Source organism: Fundulus heteroclitus, chromosome 18 (genome assembly GCF_011125445.2).
Source record: "Fundulus heteroclitus isolate FHET01 chromosome 18, MU-UCD_Fhet_4.1, whole genome shotgun sequence".
Taxonomy (NCBI): domain Eukaryota; kingdom Metazoa; phylum Chordata; class Actinopteri; order Cyprinodontiformes; family Fundulidae; genus Fundulus; species Fundulus heteroclitus.
The window spans coordinates 18,247,943-18,264,597 of record NC_046378.1 but is presented as its reverse complement, the minus strand read 5'-3'; the positions used below and the strand labels follow the sequence as shown (position 1 = coordinate 18,264,597).

The 16,655-nt window shown below is 41.2% G+C and overlaps 1 protein-coding gene across 1 annotated transcript; it reads left to right on the top strand.

The window, feature by feature from the left end:
- The first annotated feature begins 297 nt into the window (after window positions 1–297).
- On the top strand, window positions 298–16,630 carry LOC105936475 (Rab interacting lysosomal protein). Its single transcript, XM_012877359.3, has 8 exons — window positions 298–896; window positions 4,009–4,132; window positions 7,627–7,748; window positions 9,884–10,069; window positions 12,934–13,106; window positions 13,274–13,399; window positions 13,516–13,614; window positions 15,293–16,630. Exons 1-8 carry the CDS (start codon window positions 567–569, stop codon window positions 15,417–15,419), a joined length of 1,287 nt encoding a protein of 428 aa, XP_012732813.2. The 5' UTR covers window positions 298–566; the 3' UTR covers window positions 15,420–16,630.
- Window positions 16,631–16,655: the final 25 nt, after the last annotated feature.

The window sequence follows — 16,655 nt, the reverse complement described above, 5'->3', positions numbered from 1 at the left end:
ATGTCTGATGTTTTTGACATTTTTAGAATACAAATAAATCCTGGAAATTAAAGTTTGGAACAAATAATGCAAAAGTTTAGGGAGTAGGTACACTTTTGCAACTCGTTGTATAATGCATTTATAACTGTGCGTGCATTTGCAGACCGGGACAGCTACAGAGAGGAAGCCCAGGGTTCTCTCTCTGCTGCCTGGCTGCTTGCTTCAGCGTGAAGGAGCTGGCAGCGAGTTGGTGCATGCATGCATGCATGCGTCGGCCCGGGCGTTATTGGTCCGAAGAGGAGGAGGATCCTGCAGCGTGGTTTGCATCACAGAGGACCGGAGCTTGAAATGAGACGTAGCAAATAAATAATGGAGAGCAGGCAGGGGAACATGAGCAGGCATGCTAGTAGCGTGTATGCGCTTTATTAAAGTGTAAACCGAAGAAGAAGAGTGTTAAAAACTTTTTTTTTTTTTAACTGGGGGGGAGGATTCACTTTCTCCTGTTTCACTTTCACATCGAGTTAACAAGCCCAGAGCATGTGAAGCGAGCTCCCGCTGCTGCTGCTGCTGCTGTCCCCAGAGACACCATGGACACGGAGACCGGAGTCCCGCAGGACCCCTGCTGCTTCAGCAGGACCTTCTCCGCCCTCACCGTCGACGACGTGTACGAAATAGCCAAGCTGGTCGGCGCCGAGGTGGAGAGGCTCATCGACGGCTACGGCAAAGAGAGCGTCGAGGGTCTGGTTCCGAAGATAGTGAAGGTGCTGGAGCTGCTGGAGAGCTTCGCCTCCAGGAACCAGACGCTCGGCGCGAGGGAAGAGGAGCTGCTGAAGACCTTCGAGCAGATCCAGCTACAGCAGCAGAGGAAGCGCGGCGGGAAGGACGGCGACGAGGGCAACGAGCGAAATGATTTGCGGGTGAGCTTTAAATGCAGCCACCATTTTGTTAACATTTATGCCAACTAGATATTCCTCTTATAGCCGTGTTCTAACCACGTAGCGCTAACATATGGTTTGACGAACAGCTCTCCGACTACAGGCAGCCGACGGTTGACATGGCGGACCTCCACCGAACGTTGCTAAAAAAAGACGTGAAGCTCATTTAAGATTTAAAGTTTATTAAACAATAATATAAATAATAATATGCTATTCAAAGTTGGTTGTAACTAGGGCTACGTGACATATATTTATTTGATTTTAGTAATTTATTATTTTTAAATTTTTATTATACTTTTTTTTTTTTTTTTTTACAAAGAGCACCCTTCTAAATCCCTCGTCGTCAAGGCAACAGCACGGTTAACGTCTTGTTTGAACATTTCAAATATTGAATAACTTTACTGTTCACACATAGCTAAACCCGTTATATTTTTATTTCAGTATACATTTATAAAATAGATGTTTTACTAATAAAACATAATAATGATAATAATAATAATAATAATAATAATAATAATAATAATACTTCTTTGATATTTACTGCTATCGTATAATAATGATATTCTATCTCTCAATCCCCGTGACTTCCACAGTTAAGTGTAGATAATGGATGTATAGATATAACTATATAACTATAAAAGACAGCGTCTCACTTATAAGATGTTTTGTAATTACTACTTTAAGGTACTATCCAATACTTATTTCATACCCTCAGGTATTTTTTTTTTCATAAATAGAACTTAAATATCTGATAAGGTATATCAACAAACTTAGCAGTTAGTGTCTCATACAGAATGTTGTAATTATGAGATCAGTGGCGGCTTTTGATTTGGCCCACCGTGGGCAGGTGCCCAGGGTGGCATTAAAGAGGGGGGTGCTGGAGCGTCACATAATTGAATGTAAGTTTTCCATCAATTGTCCCCGAAGACATTTTTTAATTGATTTTATGCATTTCCAGTATAGTAGTCCCCCTGCTTGCCGAGACAAGCAGTGGACTGCTGCTTGTCCATGGTGTCCGAGAATGGGCAGACAAGGGTACGTAAGAGGCACCCTACTGCAGTCGCAGGGCACCGCCATTTTTACAGTCAGTGCTGGAAGTTCACACCCAAAGTTTTGGACATTTCTTCTTCTTTGTATAGTATGCGGAGACTGAGAGAAAGGTAGGGAAACCTATACCTAAGTACAGTGGACTTAATACCTAAATCTAAGTTAACCCTAACATTGGTGGAAGAAAAACCTAACCCTAAGTCAGTTGTTTTGATACAACTTCATTAGCTTCCTGCTGAGGCCGACTTCCGATGGCTGTGACTGACTTCTGACGATTTTGTGAAACTTCCGGCATGCCCATGGGGCATTGATTGTAAAAATGCCGTCACCTTGCTGCTGCAGTATGGTACTCTTGGGTTACTTAGTTTCTTTGGGACTGCTCTGTATCTAACCCCCCCCCCCCCCCCCCCACACACACACACAATCTCACATATTTTCTTGCATTCGAGGGCAGCAGATGGAGGGGCTTACAGGGGCTCCCTCCATTCATACGAGAGCAGCCACTGTAAAAGATAATATTTCAGAATAAATTATTCTAATTCTAAGATACAATTAGCAGTACCATAATTCCGAATTAGTATCTCATACTAAAGAAATATTTACTACTACTACTACTGCTGCTGCTACTACTACTACTACTACTACTACAAATAATAATGATTTATGAAAATAATAATAATAATGAGCCATAATAATGAAATATGAAAGTTAATGTTTTTGTTATTTCTGATTTATCACACCTTTCATAATTATTGCCCCGTATCGCATAACTTGAGGTTAGAAATCTCACACTTACGAAATACTATTTTACAACCAACTTAGTCATCCCATAACAAGTCATGGCTTAGTATTAGTTAGAATTTATAATAATTATAATTATGAGATGGTATCTCAAACTAAGTCACAATTTTAAACTAGATAAAATCTGTCCTTTATATTTCAGATAGATGTCTGTAGCTTATAATTATGATCTGTTATAAAAAGTATCACAATTATGACTTAGCTTGTCATAATTATGACACTCTATCTCACACTTTTAAGTAACATTGCTCCAGCCTATTAAGAGATACCTAATTATGAAGTCATGACATAGCCATGTCGTACTTGTGAGAAACCATGTCATAGTTATGATTTTAATAATCATGACTAATGAGATAGTTGTGTCAAATTAACGAGATCAAATTGTCAAAACGAGGCGAGACCCTCCTTCCTCATCCCATGCTGGGAAAAGTCCCTAGGCAGTAAAGAAGAGTAAAATAATGGAAAGTGCTCACATATGAGGTTGTGCTTATGTAACTATCTTATATTAACTCTGTATGACTCCCTTCTTTCAGTATCTTCAGCATTTTATAATCATTGAGGTGATTTAGTAAATAATAGGGAGAAGTTGAGCCTGAGGAAACAATCAGGGCAGTTCCTTATTTAGACAGCTAAATCATAATTTAGCGACAGTATCTCAGTTTACTCACTAAATTAGTAACGATGGACAGAGTAGGGGAAAAAACAAACAGCAGGCGACAATTTGACACCTCCCGATGATTTTGTAAAGACTCTGTCAGTGTAGACTCCACTGATGAAAAGCAGGATTTTTACACGCTTCCTTGTTTCTTACAACGCAAAAGCTTTGGAGAATCAGTCGCATCATAGTTTAATCTTACTTTAAAGGCCTCTTGCTCTTGTAGTTTATGCTGTTTTATTCCCAGATTAACCTGATCCTAACGGCTTTAAACTCGACTCGTGCGTGTCCGTCTCCGCTTTCGCTCCAGTGGGTAGTAATGAGTTCTTAAACAAAACGTATCAGACAAAAACATCATCATTACTGGGTGAGGAATGAGGCGTAGTCGTCACTTGGCAGTTGTGTTGGCTCAGTAATGACACCCATAACATCAATAATATCATCAACGCGACACACCCAGCGTGACATAACGCAATAAAGTGGTCCAGGCTGAGAGAGTTTTTACTCTCTACATGTTCAGTCGCGTCAGAAGAGTACATCTGGTTGTTCTGAGGTCACGCTTTTCTCCTCTTTCTGCTGTTTTTGGAGCAGGAGCTGCAGCAGAAGGAGGAGCAGTGGAAGAGGAGATGTGAGGAGCTGCAGGTCCAGGTGCAGCAGCTCCAGGAGGACAGGAAGGAGCTGCTGTCCAGGCTGGAGGGCACCTTTGCTCAGGAAGGTATTGTTCTGTGAAGGCCTTTTTTAACTCGCCAAGCTCCACCTGGACTAGCCTGTTGAGTTTTATGATTATGGTATAGTTTAGTTTTTAACACATTTGCTTCCATCTTGATCCCAAACCCCATTCTACTGGGGTAATTTCTTCCGCTATCAAACTTTATGTAACTTTATGCGTCACAGAAATAGACATTTCAAAGAGGACATGCTTGGATCCTGGTTGTGAAACCGTGTCACATCATGTACTGGATTATACAAACAGAAAAAGTACATTTTTCTGTTTTCTGCTTCGCCCCAACCAAGTAAACCCTACCTCCAGGCCTTGTGGTCACCCTGTTTACGTCCTCAACTTCTGTCATGCTGGTACATGTACGTAATGGATTCAGCAGTATGGACGTTTATCAGATGGTTACGGCACAGATTAAAGCAGCCGTTTAACTGTAGGGCCTGCATGCAAAACCTGAAAGCTTGTCCCAACGGGTTAGCAGAGCGTTTGCAAAGCACATACGCTCTGCTCTCTTCTTGTTAGGTCTCCAAGTGTGAGAAGGCGCTGTGATAAGATGTTTACTATGTCAACATAAAGAGGAGGCCCACACCGATAGAAGATATGATGTTGTGCAAAGGATGTTTTGTCTTCCTAGTAAGGGTGCCGGGAATCTATCTTTACTCTTCATGGGTATGGATGCCATGTTCGTTTTTTTAGCTTAGAGACCCAAATGAATAGGTTTCTGGCCGGATATTTGCACACTGTGCTCCCGGTAGACAGGTACAGGCAGGGTTTGAAATCTTAGTTCACAAAGTTTCACCACTGGGATTAGTCGTGTTTTCACCAAAGTTTTTTTTGGTCACACTTTATTTGAAGTGGTGTACATAAGACTGACATTACACTGTCATAAACATGACATAACACCTGTTATGAACATTAATGACTCTTTATTAATGTTGTCATTAATTGTCATTCGGTAAATTATGACACTATTAAAGCAAAGTTGACATTGTTTAAAATGTCTTTGTTATGACAACTTGACATTAACAGAGACAAGGTTATGTTTAGGGCTTGATTTGGGATTAGGTTAAATTAAGGATTTGATTTGGGATTAGGTTAAATTTAGGGCTTGATTTGGGATTAGGTTAAATTAAGGTCTTGATTTGGGATTAGGTTAAATTAAGGACTTGGGGTTTTGTTAAGTTAAGGGCTTGTCATAAATTAATGTTTATGGATGTTTAGGACTGTTGTCATTAATTGTCATTGGGTAAATTATGACACTATTAAAGCAAAGTTGACATTGTTTAAAATGTCTTTGTTATGACAACTTGACATTAACAGAGACAAGGTTAAGTTTAGGGCTTGATTTAGGATTAGGTTAAATTAAGGATTTGGGGTTTTGTTAAGTTAAGGGCTTGTCATAACAAAGACATTTTAAACAATGTCAACTTGGCTTTAATAGTGTCATAATTTACCGGATGACAATTAATGACAACAGTCCTAAACATTCATAAAGAGTCATTTATGTTTATAACAGGTGTTATGTCATGTTTATGACAGTGTAATGTCAGTCTTATGTACACCCCTTCAAATAAAGTGTTACAGTTTTTTTTAAAGGGGATTTTGAACGGTTGATGGAAAACGGCAAAATTCAAATTAACTCGAGCTAAATTTCGCCCAAAAAGTTTTTACACTCGCATGAGGTGTTTTTTGACTTTTTCGAAAAACAGCAAATGCGCTAAAGAGTAGAGGGAAACACATTTGTCGAATCAGTTCCGACGTAGCGAGCGTTAGCCTCACGTGACCGATCAGCTGTTCCTGCTGCCGCCGTCCTCCCGGATGTCCCCGTAACGCTCGAAAACAAGGGCTGGAAGCAACAACAGGGACGTGTCGAGCCTTTCTCTGTCTCATCCGTGAAAAAAAGAAATAAATCAGCACATTCATTGTAACCTCGCTCCATTACGGATCTGTGGTCGTGCTAGTTAGCAACCTCTACTTCCTCTTTATTACAGCAAACATCAACGTATGATGACATCAAACTTTGCATCGCCTGGTTAATTCGCCACAGACCAGTAGATTGAAACACGTCTGGTTCGCATTTTCCATTTTTTGCGACATTTTAAAAGTTTGCTCAAACTTCGCATCAGAATTGGAAGGACAGACAGCTGTTGAGGTCGAACGGATACAAAACCTGAATATATGAATGTTGTGGATGTCCTAGAACAACCTAGGAACCTCCCATGTCAATTAATATAAAGTGTAGTCTGCTTAAAACTGAAATTTGAATCTGCCAAGCCTGTGTGTATAATTGGGACTCTGTTTGACTCTGTGTGGATTTGAGGAAATTCTCAATAAATTCAAACTAGTGCAGCAGATTTCTTGCCAAAGAAGGGAGCTCCAAATAAACGAGTCAAAGCTTGAAATCAAAATGACCCTCGTGCTCACGATGATCGCAAGAACCACCTGATCAGAACGTACGTATCGTATTAGTGTTTATGATTTAATAATTTCAACGCGCTTGACTCGCAAAACAACAACAACGACATAAATCTGCGATGTGGTGAAACACGTGTGAAAATGAGCGTGGAGTCATGCTGACTCTTTGCTTTCTACGTTGTAGAAAATGAAAGCGGAACCTAATTTTAACAGTGAAAGTAAAAACTTAACAGGCGTCTGTGTTTCACAAGTTCAAATATCAAACTTCATGCTTTTCAACTAAATTTGACCGTTTTTTTAAACGTCCCTTTTCTCTGACTTATCTAAATTATAAAACCTCAGCGTCCACATTTTCTATTTCCGTTCGGCGGGCAAGAGGTGGGGAGGTCTGAACCCATGCATGGACACACTCAGTAACCAAGTAACCCAACATGCATTATTATTTTGACCCGCGAGAGAAAGCTGGAGATAAATATATAATCTATTTCTCCAAAATCAAGCTCATCCAAATCCCACAGCAGTAATGTCATCCAGATGTCCGGCTCACTGTGGGCCCATTTCCTGGTACAGAAACAGAAAAACATGCGGTCCCCGTACGGTTCGGAGGCCATGCTGCTGAACCTGTTTCTCCTCGTGTAGCAAACCTTTTTTTTCGCCGTGCCTCAGTGGCTTTGGTTGCAGAACGGGAACTTTGTTTATCAAATTAGTGCAACCTCAGCGGCTCTACAGTTAGTGTCTGTTTATCCAAATGTGATGGAAAGCATATTGATACGTTGAATGGTAACTGTGTGCTGGATCTATCTTTCTGTGCTCAGCTTTAGACAGCCACCGAAATGTCTTAGTTTGGACTCTTTAGTAGGTTAGCGATGAATAGAGAGCTATGTGTGGCATGTTTGTATTACTTTTGTTTCCTCTCCCCGCAGTATTCTAGTTAGTTTGGACAGCAGAGAGTTAAAGGCGGACGTTTTGTAATGACAGAAGAAGAATGAAGGAAGAGAAATTTAATAACGGTGTCCCTTTTGTACCTTTTTTTTTTGTTTTCTTCTGCCTATAATGAGCACGTTTGTTGTTTTCAGACCGCACCCAGAGGCAGGAGCGGGAGGTGATGCTGAAGCTGAAGGAGGTGGTGGACAAGCAGAGAGACGAGCTGAGGGCCAAAGCTCAGGAGAACGCCACAGTCTCCAAAGAGGTGGAGGCGGTAAGGAGGCGCAAAGACATTCACTCCTGTGACATCGACCTGCTAAAACGCTACGGAAGACGGAAGATAGTGTGGAAGCACCAGTGAGGCCATTCTCATGGAGTTATTATCAGACAATTAATTAGCAATACTGTAGGTTATCATCTGAAGGTCTTAAGGGTTCACTACATAATATACTGCCATGGTCAGGTACAACGACTGGACATGAAATCCCTGAAAAGTCCAAATAAACCCCCCAAAAAAACTATATAAGTCTGAAAAACTAACGATCAAGATCACCCTAAAACACTCTAGGAAGGTCTGGCTCCTTGGAAGCAAAGCATGAATTCAGAAGTCTGTTATGAGGCACAAAATGCCACGTTAGAAAATGTAAACAACATGAATGAGGACACAGGATCAGACGCCTGGTAAAACGTATTTAGTTTAAAATTGTTATTTCAGGCATGTCTCTGCATTGTTTTTGCCCACACAGCTTCTGTGTGTGTGTGTTCCTGTACTTGTAGCTGAGTGAGAACATTTTCTATCTGTTTTACTAGTAAAGTGAGGATCTTTGCTTGGTCCTCACTTTTTTTCTGGCTCAGGGTTAATTTTTAGGAATAAGGTGTCAATGAGGTTTTGGTTGGGGTTGGGTTTGTAGTGGTGATGTTTAGGGTAAGGCCATAAAAAGAGCTGGAAATGTAGGGAAATCAGTGGAAGTCAAGGCACGGTCCTCAGTAAGTATTTAAAACGAGGGTGTGTGTGTGTGTGTATGGTCTGCAGTGATTGCTTGCATGTGTCTGTCAGAGCACGTCACATGGTTTATACAGCAGCCAAAACTGGGTGTGTTTGTTAATGCTTAACTTGTTGCCCCAAATCAGTCCACATAAAGGATGAGAAAAAAAACATTAAACCATTAAACCAATAAACGTCGCCTGACGGAGTTCAGTCGATGACGTTTTCTCTTGATTTTATCTGTGCCTTGGTGTTTAGAGCATTTCTCTCTTAAACTGACTGCATTTGTTTTGGCAGTGTGTAGTTTAGGTTTTTATTCACCACGTGTTACAAGAGGAGTTTCTGCTCAAATGTCACGCTTATAGCTGATTATAGCTGATTATAGCGGCTTATAGCTGACTTACAAAATGTCCCCATGCTGTCACTCAAAGGTCAGGAATGTGAAATGGAACCTGATTTCAGCTTTTTCAGAAAATACCAGAAGAGCACCAAGAAAGAGAAAAAGTCTGGAAAAAAATGTATATTTATTTGTCTTCCTTCGTTCGTTCGTTCCTTCCTTCCTTTGTTCGTTCGTTCCTTCCTTCCTTTGTTCGTTCCTTCCTTTGTTCGTTCCTTCCTTCCTTCCTTCCTTCCTTCCTCCCACTGTCCTTCCTTCCTTCGTTCCTCCCTCCCTCCCCCCTCCTTCCTTCCTTCCGTCCTTGCCCCCTCTTACCTTCCTTCCTTCGTTCCTTCCTCCCTCCCTTGTTTTTTCGTTTGTTCCTTCCTTCCTTCGTTCGTTCATTCCTTCCTTCCTTCCTCCCTCTTACCTTCCTTCCTTCGTTCGTTCCTTCCTCCCTCTTACCTTCCTTCCTTCGTTCGTTCCTTCCTCCCTCTTACCTTCCTTCCTTCGTTCGTTCCTTCCTCCCTCTTACCTTCCTTCCTTCTTTGGTTCCTTCATCCCTCTTACCTTCCTTCCTTCGATCGTTCGTTGGTTCCTTCCTCCCTCCCTTGTTCTTTCGTTCGTTCCTTCCTTCGTTCGTTCCTTCCTTCATTCGTTCATTCCTTCCTTCCTTCCTTCCTTCCTTCCTTCCTTCCTTCATTCCTTAGTTCCTTCCTTGCTTCCTTCCTTCCTTCCTGCCTGCCTTCCTTCCTTCCTTCGTTCCTTCCTTCGTTTGTCCCTTCTTCCTTCCTTCCTTCCTTCCTTCCTTCCTTCCTTCCTTCCTTCCTTCCTTCCTTCCTTCCTTCCTTCCTTCCTTCCTTCCTTCCTTCCTTCCTTCCTTCCTTCCTTCCTTCCTTCCTTCCTTCCTTCCTTCCTCACTCTGTCCTCCCTCCCTCCCTCCTGCGTGTGCTTTTGTTCAGCAGTGGCGTATTGATTGTTCTCCTTTTTTAACGACTGAGCCATTGTTAACGCTGCCGTTACAAAGCGCCCTGCTTCCTGTCTGCAGCTCCAGGAGCAGCTGGACCGCTTCATGAAGATGAACGCAGAGTTGCGCCACAAGCAGAATGTGCTGCAGACGCAGCTGAAGAGCAGCGTGGAGAGGAAAGCCGACCTGGAGACCGACCTGAAGGAGAAAAACAAAGAGATAGAGAGGCTCCTCACAGAGCTAAGTAACGCCAACGGAAACAGCACAGTAAGTAGTCTTATTACCCACAATACTGTATTTTATAGTCGAAAAATCATTCAGTTGTATACTTGTTACATCTAGAGCTGTTTCAAAGTAATAGTAGTGAGTTTAAAAAGTGAGCAAACCTTTAAAATCCTTAAAATAAGTTTGATTTCCATACATGCAAACACACTGTGAACAATGCTGTCTTTATTTTAAATGAAAACATTACACTAATAATAATAATAATAATAATATATTTTATTTATAACCCACTTGACATTTGCACAAAGTGTCAGAGCTTAATGCTTGCACACAGTTTTGTTGTCTGTCACAGTATTGGCCAATGAGGCTGATTCTGGTTTTAGTTTTTACAAATCTCCACAAACTGAGCCAAATTGATAACCATTAACCTAAATAGCTCTTGGCGATTCAGCTCTCCTGTGAGTCACTAATATTTAGTCATATAGCTACTGTCTCTCAAACCTGCCTCAGTTCTGGATTACATGGAGCTGAACAACTTCTGACGCCTTTCAGCAGGTATTTCAGACACTTTTTAATCTTCCTTTGCTGTTCCTCTGAGCATTGTTTGGAACAACCCATGTTCCTCAGATTTTCAGAGGGATGCACCATAACCAGCCTCTGCAACATTTGGTGCTTTCATGCATAAATAAGGGCAAAAACTTTGACCTCACTGATTGAACTCCTTACTGCTGTCATTATGAATACACCGCTTTCAATTAATTATCTAGTTACACAAAATGTGCATCATGCATAGCATGACTGTTGGCTCCATTGTTGTTTGATACTCTACTATACGTATTATTAAGTTAAATGAAATGCCACACTGAAAACTGATGTCCTCCCAAAACGATGATTTATCTGGTCAGTGATGTTGGGTTGCTGTTATTGCGAACGTTTGTGCGTCAGTTGTATCGTTTTCTTTTGTCAAATTGAAACAAACAACGTCCAACACATAAAAAACTAGACTGAAGGAGTGAAAACTGAAATTAAAATAGATCGAGGTTTTACTTTAAATTTAGCAAGCAGCAAAGCCAAAAACTTGAACTTCACCCTCAAAGGACAAATGTTAGAAGATGATTCAGTTTGTGTTTACAGTTTACGGTAAAACCAGTAAAATCAGTTTGCAGTGTATAGATGACTTTCTTAGTGAAATCTTATTCTAGTAAAATAAATGCAGTAAAACAGCAGAGCTCTGTAGGAAGAGATTATTAAAAAGTGCATTTATTTAAGTAACTCGATTCACAAAGCGAAACACATTATAGAGATTAATTACACAAAATTATATTTCAAACCTTTATTTCTGTTAATTATGAAGTTTTCCAGCCTACAGTTAATAAAAACGTGGCATTTAAGATTAGAATATTACATCAGACCGGTAAAAAAATCATTTTTAATACAGAAATGTAGGCATAAATAAAGTTCTCATCAGAACTCATGGGCTACTTTTCTGAGATTTACCTGCGTATGGCTGTACAGTTGTTTGAATAAAGATGCAATGACTGAGAGCTTCTGCCCAGTTCTCTGAGACAACCCCAGCTTTCAGTATCCGGCAGTTCCTCTGGATCAGCGTGTGTTTAGATTGTGCAAAAAAAATAATACACATGCCAAATCCGATCTGCATCGACTGGACGATGATAAGGGAGTTACATCTGGCCTTTTTAAAATACAAACGTGTCAATTAAAAAGGAAGGTTCTGAACAGTCTAGTTGAACAATGCATGAGGAGTAGGAAACATTTTACCTTTAAGCCACTCTAACTCGCCCTTTTTAGTTCATGAAAACTTTTCAGACATAGCCTTTTTTCTCCTTAGAAGGGGTTATGAGCAGTCTGTGATTAAATAGACCAGGGGTGTCAAACTCATTTTGGTTTAGTGGCCGCATACAGCTTAATCTGAACTCAGGAGGGCCACACGAGTTAACTCATTGCAAGATTAAATAGAACTAATAAATGTGGACTTTTTGTTGATTTTTATATTAAATGAATTTCACTTTTACACAATATATTATGAATAACCTCAGCGTTTTTAAGAAAAGTATGTGCAATTTCAACAATACTTTTACTCAGTTAAACATTTACTTGTGCATTATGCATTAGAACTGATCACAGTGATTATACAATGTTGAAAAACATTTATTCACATTTTTTGGAACTTAAAAACACTGTCCTACATGACAAAATACATCAAACAGATAAAAATTAAGAAATTATTTAAAATCAAATTTCCACATCTGAAGCTCAGTGCTTCCATCTGCTGATTAAAACACAGCGCCCCTCGTGGACAATATAGGAACTGCAGATTTTCAATTAAACGTAGTACATGTCTTTTTTCAATAATTGTTTTATCATTCTCTTCCTTTTATCTCCTCTTTCTTTCAACTTTTCTTTTGTTCTTCTTGTTCTTCCTTTCCTCTCCTACTTTCCCATTGTAGTGTCCATATCATTTGAGATAATCCCCGCATAATAAAACTATTCACATTCATAAATCAAGCGGAGCACTATGGCAAAAGCAGTTCTGCTCCACTTGTGAAAGTCAAATCTGAGAAGCTATTTTTGGCATTAAGACAACAATTCTTATTGCCATATTACCAGACAGGACACTGGACACTTTTTTTTAAATAATGATATTGCATTTAGCCACAGGGCCGGACTAAATTGATCGGCGGGCCGGATCCGGCCCGTGGGGTTGATGTTTGACACCCCTGGCCTAGTTGAACAATGCATGAGTAGGAAACATTTTACCTTTAAGCCCTTCTAACTCGCCCTTTTTAGTTCATGAAAGCTTTTCAGACATAGCCTTTTTGCTCTTTAGAGGGGATTATGAACAGTCTGTGGTTAAATAGACTAATGAGTCTCTGTTCTCTCATCAGCTGAACAATCCAAGTCGAACAGTAAAGGAGTCGACCCGAAAGCCAACCACTGAGCAGAAGGACTCTGATCCGCCCTGCTTCACAAAGAAGGAGGTGCGGGACATTCTGTTTGAGAGGAACGAACTGAAAACCAACCTCTTCCTGGTGCAGGAGGAGCTCAACTACTATCAGAGGTGGGGCTTAGAAAGCTTCATGCTCGATATGTTGATGTGAAATTTACCGTTTTACATTCAGGTGCACTTGCTTTCTCACTATGTGGCTTTGAAGAGTTTGCTGCTGTTTTTCATAACATTAAATCCGAATGTTAATTTCTTTCTTTCTTTTTTTTTTTTTTTTGCAGAGAGATTCTGAACGAGGAGAGGTGTCCGGGCTTCCTCCTGGAAGCTGTCCGCTCGGCAATAAAACAAAAAAGGAGGCTGATAAAGGCAAAGATGCTCGGCATTCCTCTCAACGACTACGGCATCAGGTACCCGGCCAGACGCTGGACACGTTCCTCGTGTGCAGAAAGTCACTCAGAAATAAAGCCTGGCTGTGGAAACGTGTTACGGAGGTGAAGAATTATTTTTTTTTATCCCCCCTCAGTGACGAGGCAGACAGCGGTCCTCTGTACGGCCAGACAGAAGTGGACGGCCCAGAAGTAGACGGGCCGAGCAAACCAGCCGAGTCTCGCATTCGAAACTTGTAAGTCAACCCCCACTGAGACGCTGCGCTGATCCGTTTACAATTAACAGCTTTCCTCAGTGGCTCGTCATGCTTACAGAGGCTTACAAAAGTACTCACACCTGTTAAAGTTTCTTTTTTTTTGCATTTTATCCTGTTTTAACCGTGGCGTGCGTGTTTATTCACCGCCATGAACTCTGATACCCCCCCAAAAGAAAACCCACTGTACGCCTCTGGCTGCAGAGTCACCTCATAACTAAAGAGGGTCCAAGCTGAATCTCAGGATGAACCCAGCTGTGCTGCGAAGGCCTCAGAGGTTTGTTAGAGAACTGCCAAGACGTGGCCGTTCACCCAAAGAGACACCTCAGGCCAGGAGAGCATTGTAACTCACGGCATCTCTGGAGGAGCTGCAGAGATCCGTTACTCAGGTTGCAGAGTCAGGTTGACAGAAAAGGTGTTAGCTGTTTGCACTCCATAAATCTGAGCTTCACAAAAGAGTAGCAAGACAAAAGCCATTGTTGAAAGACATCAAAGGCCTGTTTACAGTTTCCCAGAAGGCTGTAGGAGAAATAGGAATCAGGTCAAACAAAGATAAGATAAGATAAGATAGTCTTTATTGATCTCACATTGGAGAAATTCACTTGTCACATCGGCTCAACAGTCAGTCAATAGTCAGGAGTAGGAAAGGGTGCATCAGTTATATACAGTGTATCTTCCTATATACAGTGGATCAAAAAGAAAATGAGAAAAAAAATAAGAATAAAAATACAAAAGAAACTGCTGTGATCAAATGACTCCACGATTTAACTTTTACATAGAAAACACGTTATGTACTGCACCCCGTCTCGGACTTACCGTCCTCCCTGTGAAGGAAGAAGTTGGCAGCATCAGGCTGTGGGGATGCTTCTCATCGACAGGGACAGGGAAACTTGTAAACGCTGAATATAGATAAACACAGGATGACAATGGAAGAAACTGAGGCGAGGTTCACCTTCTAGTACAAGGCTGATTTTTAACAGATAGTCAGAGCTACAAGGAAATAGTTTACATCAAATACATATACTGTATGTGTTGGAGTGGTCCATGTGAGTTGCAGACCTAAATCCAGTTGAGAATTTGTGGCCAGAGTTGAAAATTGCTGCAGACAGATGCAGCCTATCCAATCTGACTTTGATCTGTTTGGTTAATAAGGACAAAATAGATCACGGTCATAGTCAAGAGCAAAGCCGATAGAGACATTCACTAAAAGACTGGCAGCTGTATTTGCAGTGAAAGGGAATTCATCAAAGGTTTGACACAAGATACAAATACACTCCACACTTTTCAGATTTGTAACCAGACATCATGTTTGTTCCCCCGTTCAGTTATGCGCTGTGTTGTGTTGGTCTGTCACATCGAATCCCAATAAAATAAAGGGAAGTTTGTGGTTGAAACATGACAAAACGTGGAAAAGTTCCAGTAAATATGTTTTGGAAGAGCCTGCGTTTGCGAGAACACAAAGAAAAAAAAATGCAGCATCAAATAAACCCGACCCGCTGAAGGACACGAAGCAGAAGCGCGGCGACACCACTTCCACTCCGCTGCCTCTGCCACTGTCCCGATGATTTGCCAATCCTGGTCTATATTTAGCTGTAATCCCTGACTACATGTCTGACCCCGAGGCCCTGTCTCTCTCTCTCTCTCCCTCTGTCGGCCGCAGCTTCGGCTTCCTGACGCGCTCGGGCAGCAGCAAGAGTCCCACCCCCATGAGCAACTCTGCCTCCAGCTGGGAGATCCTGGGAGAGACGGAGGCCATCGAGGAGACGGAGCAACAGGCGACCTCCTAGGGCCGGCGGAGAGTCGGCTCGGAGCTTTCTTCCTGCTTGTGGGCTCCTCCTCTCCTCGATCTGGAGCACGTAGCAGAGCGTCGGGTCTGCTGGCTCAGCAGAAGGCCTTTTTAATGGACCCTGTGCTGTGGGTAACACAAAACTAAGTTTCTACTGGTGGAGAGACACGATATGTCAGTGGTTTGAAACAAATCCACTGACCGCCTCACGTCGCAATCATGACTTTTACTCCTGAGAGCTTCAACGGTGTATAAATGGTACAAAGTAAACGCATTAGGGGCAACACTTTCAAAACCCTTATTTTGTATGCGTCACAAATGAAAACAATTGTATTTTCACACATGTATAAAAACACATTTAAATGTTTTTAGGTATTGAGAAATATATTATAGGATCTATTTTATTATAATATTTATCTCTAAAGATGTTTTTCTTGTTGCTAATACCAAAGATGGAAAATTATCGTTTTATTTTTCTCAGTTTTTTTAATCTCCAAATGAAAATCCAAATCAGTTTCCTATTTTAGTGTTTTGCTCGATGATTTGTAACTTAACCTACTGTAATATTGTGGGGTAGACGTTTGCCATAAGAAGTTCTCATCTGTTCCACATGGTGGCATTTTATTACAACTCAATGCATTTAACTTATACCTCCTCGGTTAATTCCTGAATTTACGTCAGTACTTTTCATGATTTTAGGCACTTTTTATCCACAGGAAAAAGAAAAAAAAAGAAATGTTTTTGCCACATAACCAGTTCCTTCTACCAATGAGATCATTTTTACCTCTTATGCCTTAACTTCCTGTTTCGAAGGTGTATTTTCCTGCTGTTAAGTCATTACTTATTTGAACAGAGCGACAGTATTGGCTGGTGTGGTTTTGACGCCGGCACCATCTAAATGCGTGATTGGTTGTTGTTGTCCAAGCCTCTGCGTGGGGATGACTTCGTTTCACGCATGTTTTTCAAACCCACCGCTTCCATGTAAGGACGAAGCCCCCCACTCCCACTGTGTCTGGGCTCCTCCTCTGAATGCACCACACGGTTCGGGTCTCTGAGAGACCGACGGGCGAGCATCCAAAGAGGCCGTCTTCCAGGGAACCGTTCGCCGTTTGTTTTTCGTGAACATGTTTGTGACAATCTGCAAGCGGAATAAAATCTTCAGGTGTTCAATTTGAATTTGAATTTTCAATAAAACATCAAACACACAAAAAATTCCATTTTTGTCAAGACTTTTTTT

Coding starts and splice junctions, on each gene's coding strand:
- LOC105936475 (XM_012877359.3), top strand. CDS start 567: ATGGACACGGAGACCGGAGTCCCGCAGGACCCCTGCTGCTTCAGCAGG. Junction 897..4,008: donor ACGAGCGAAATGATTTGCGG/GTGAGCTTTAAA, acceptor TTTTTGGAGCAG/GAGCTGCAGCAGAAGGAGGA. Junction 13,107..13,273: donor GAGCTCAACTACTATCAGAG/GTGGGGCTTAGA, acceptor TTTTTTTTGCAG/AGAGATTCTGAACGAGGAGA.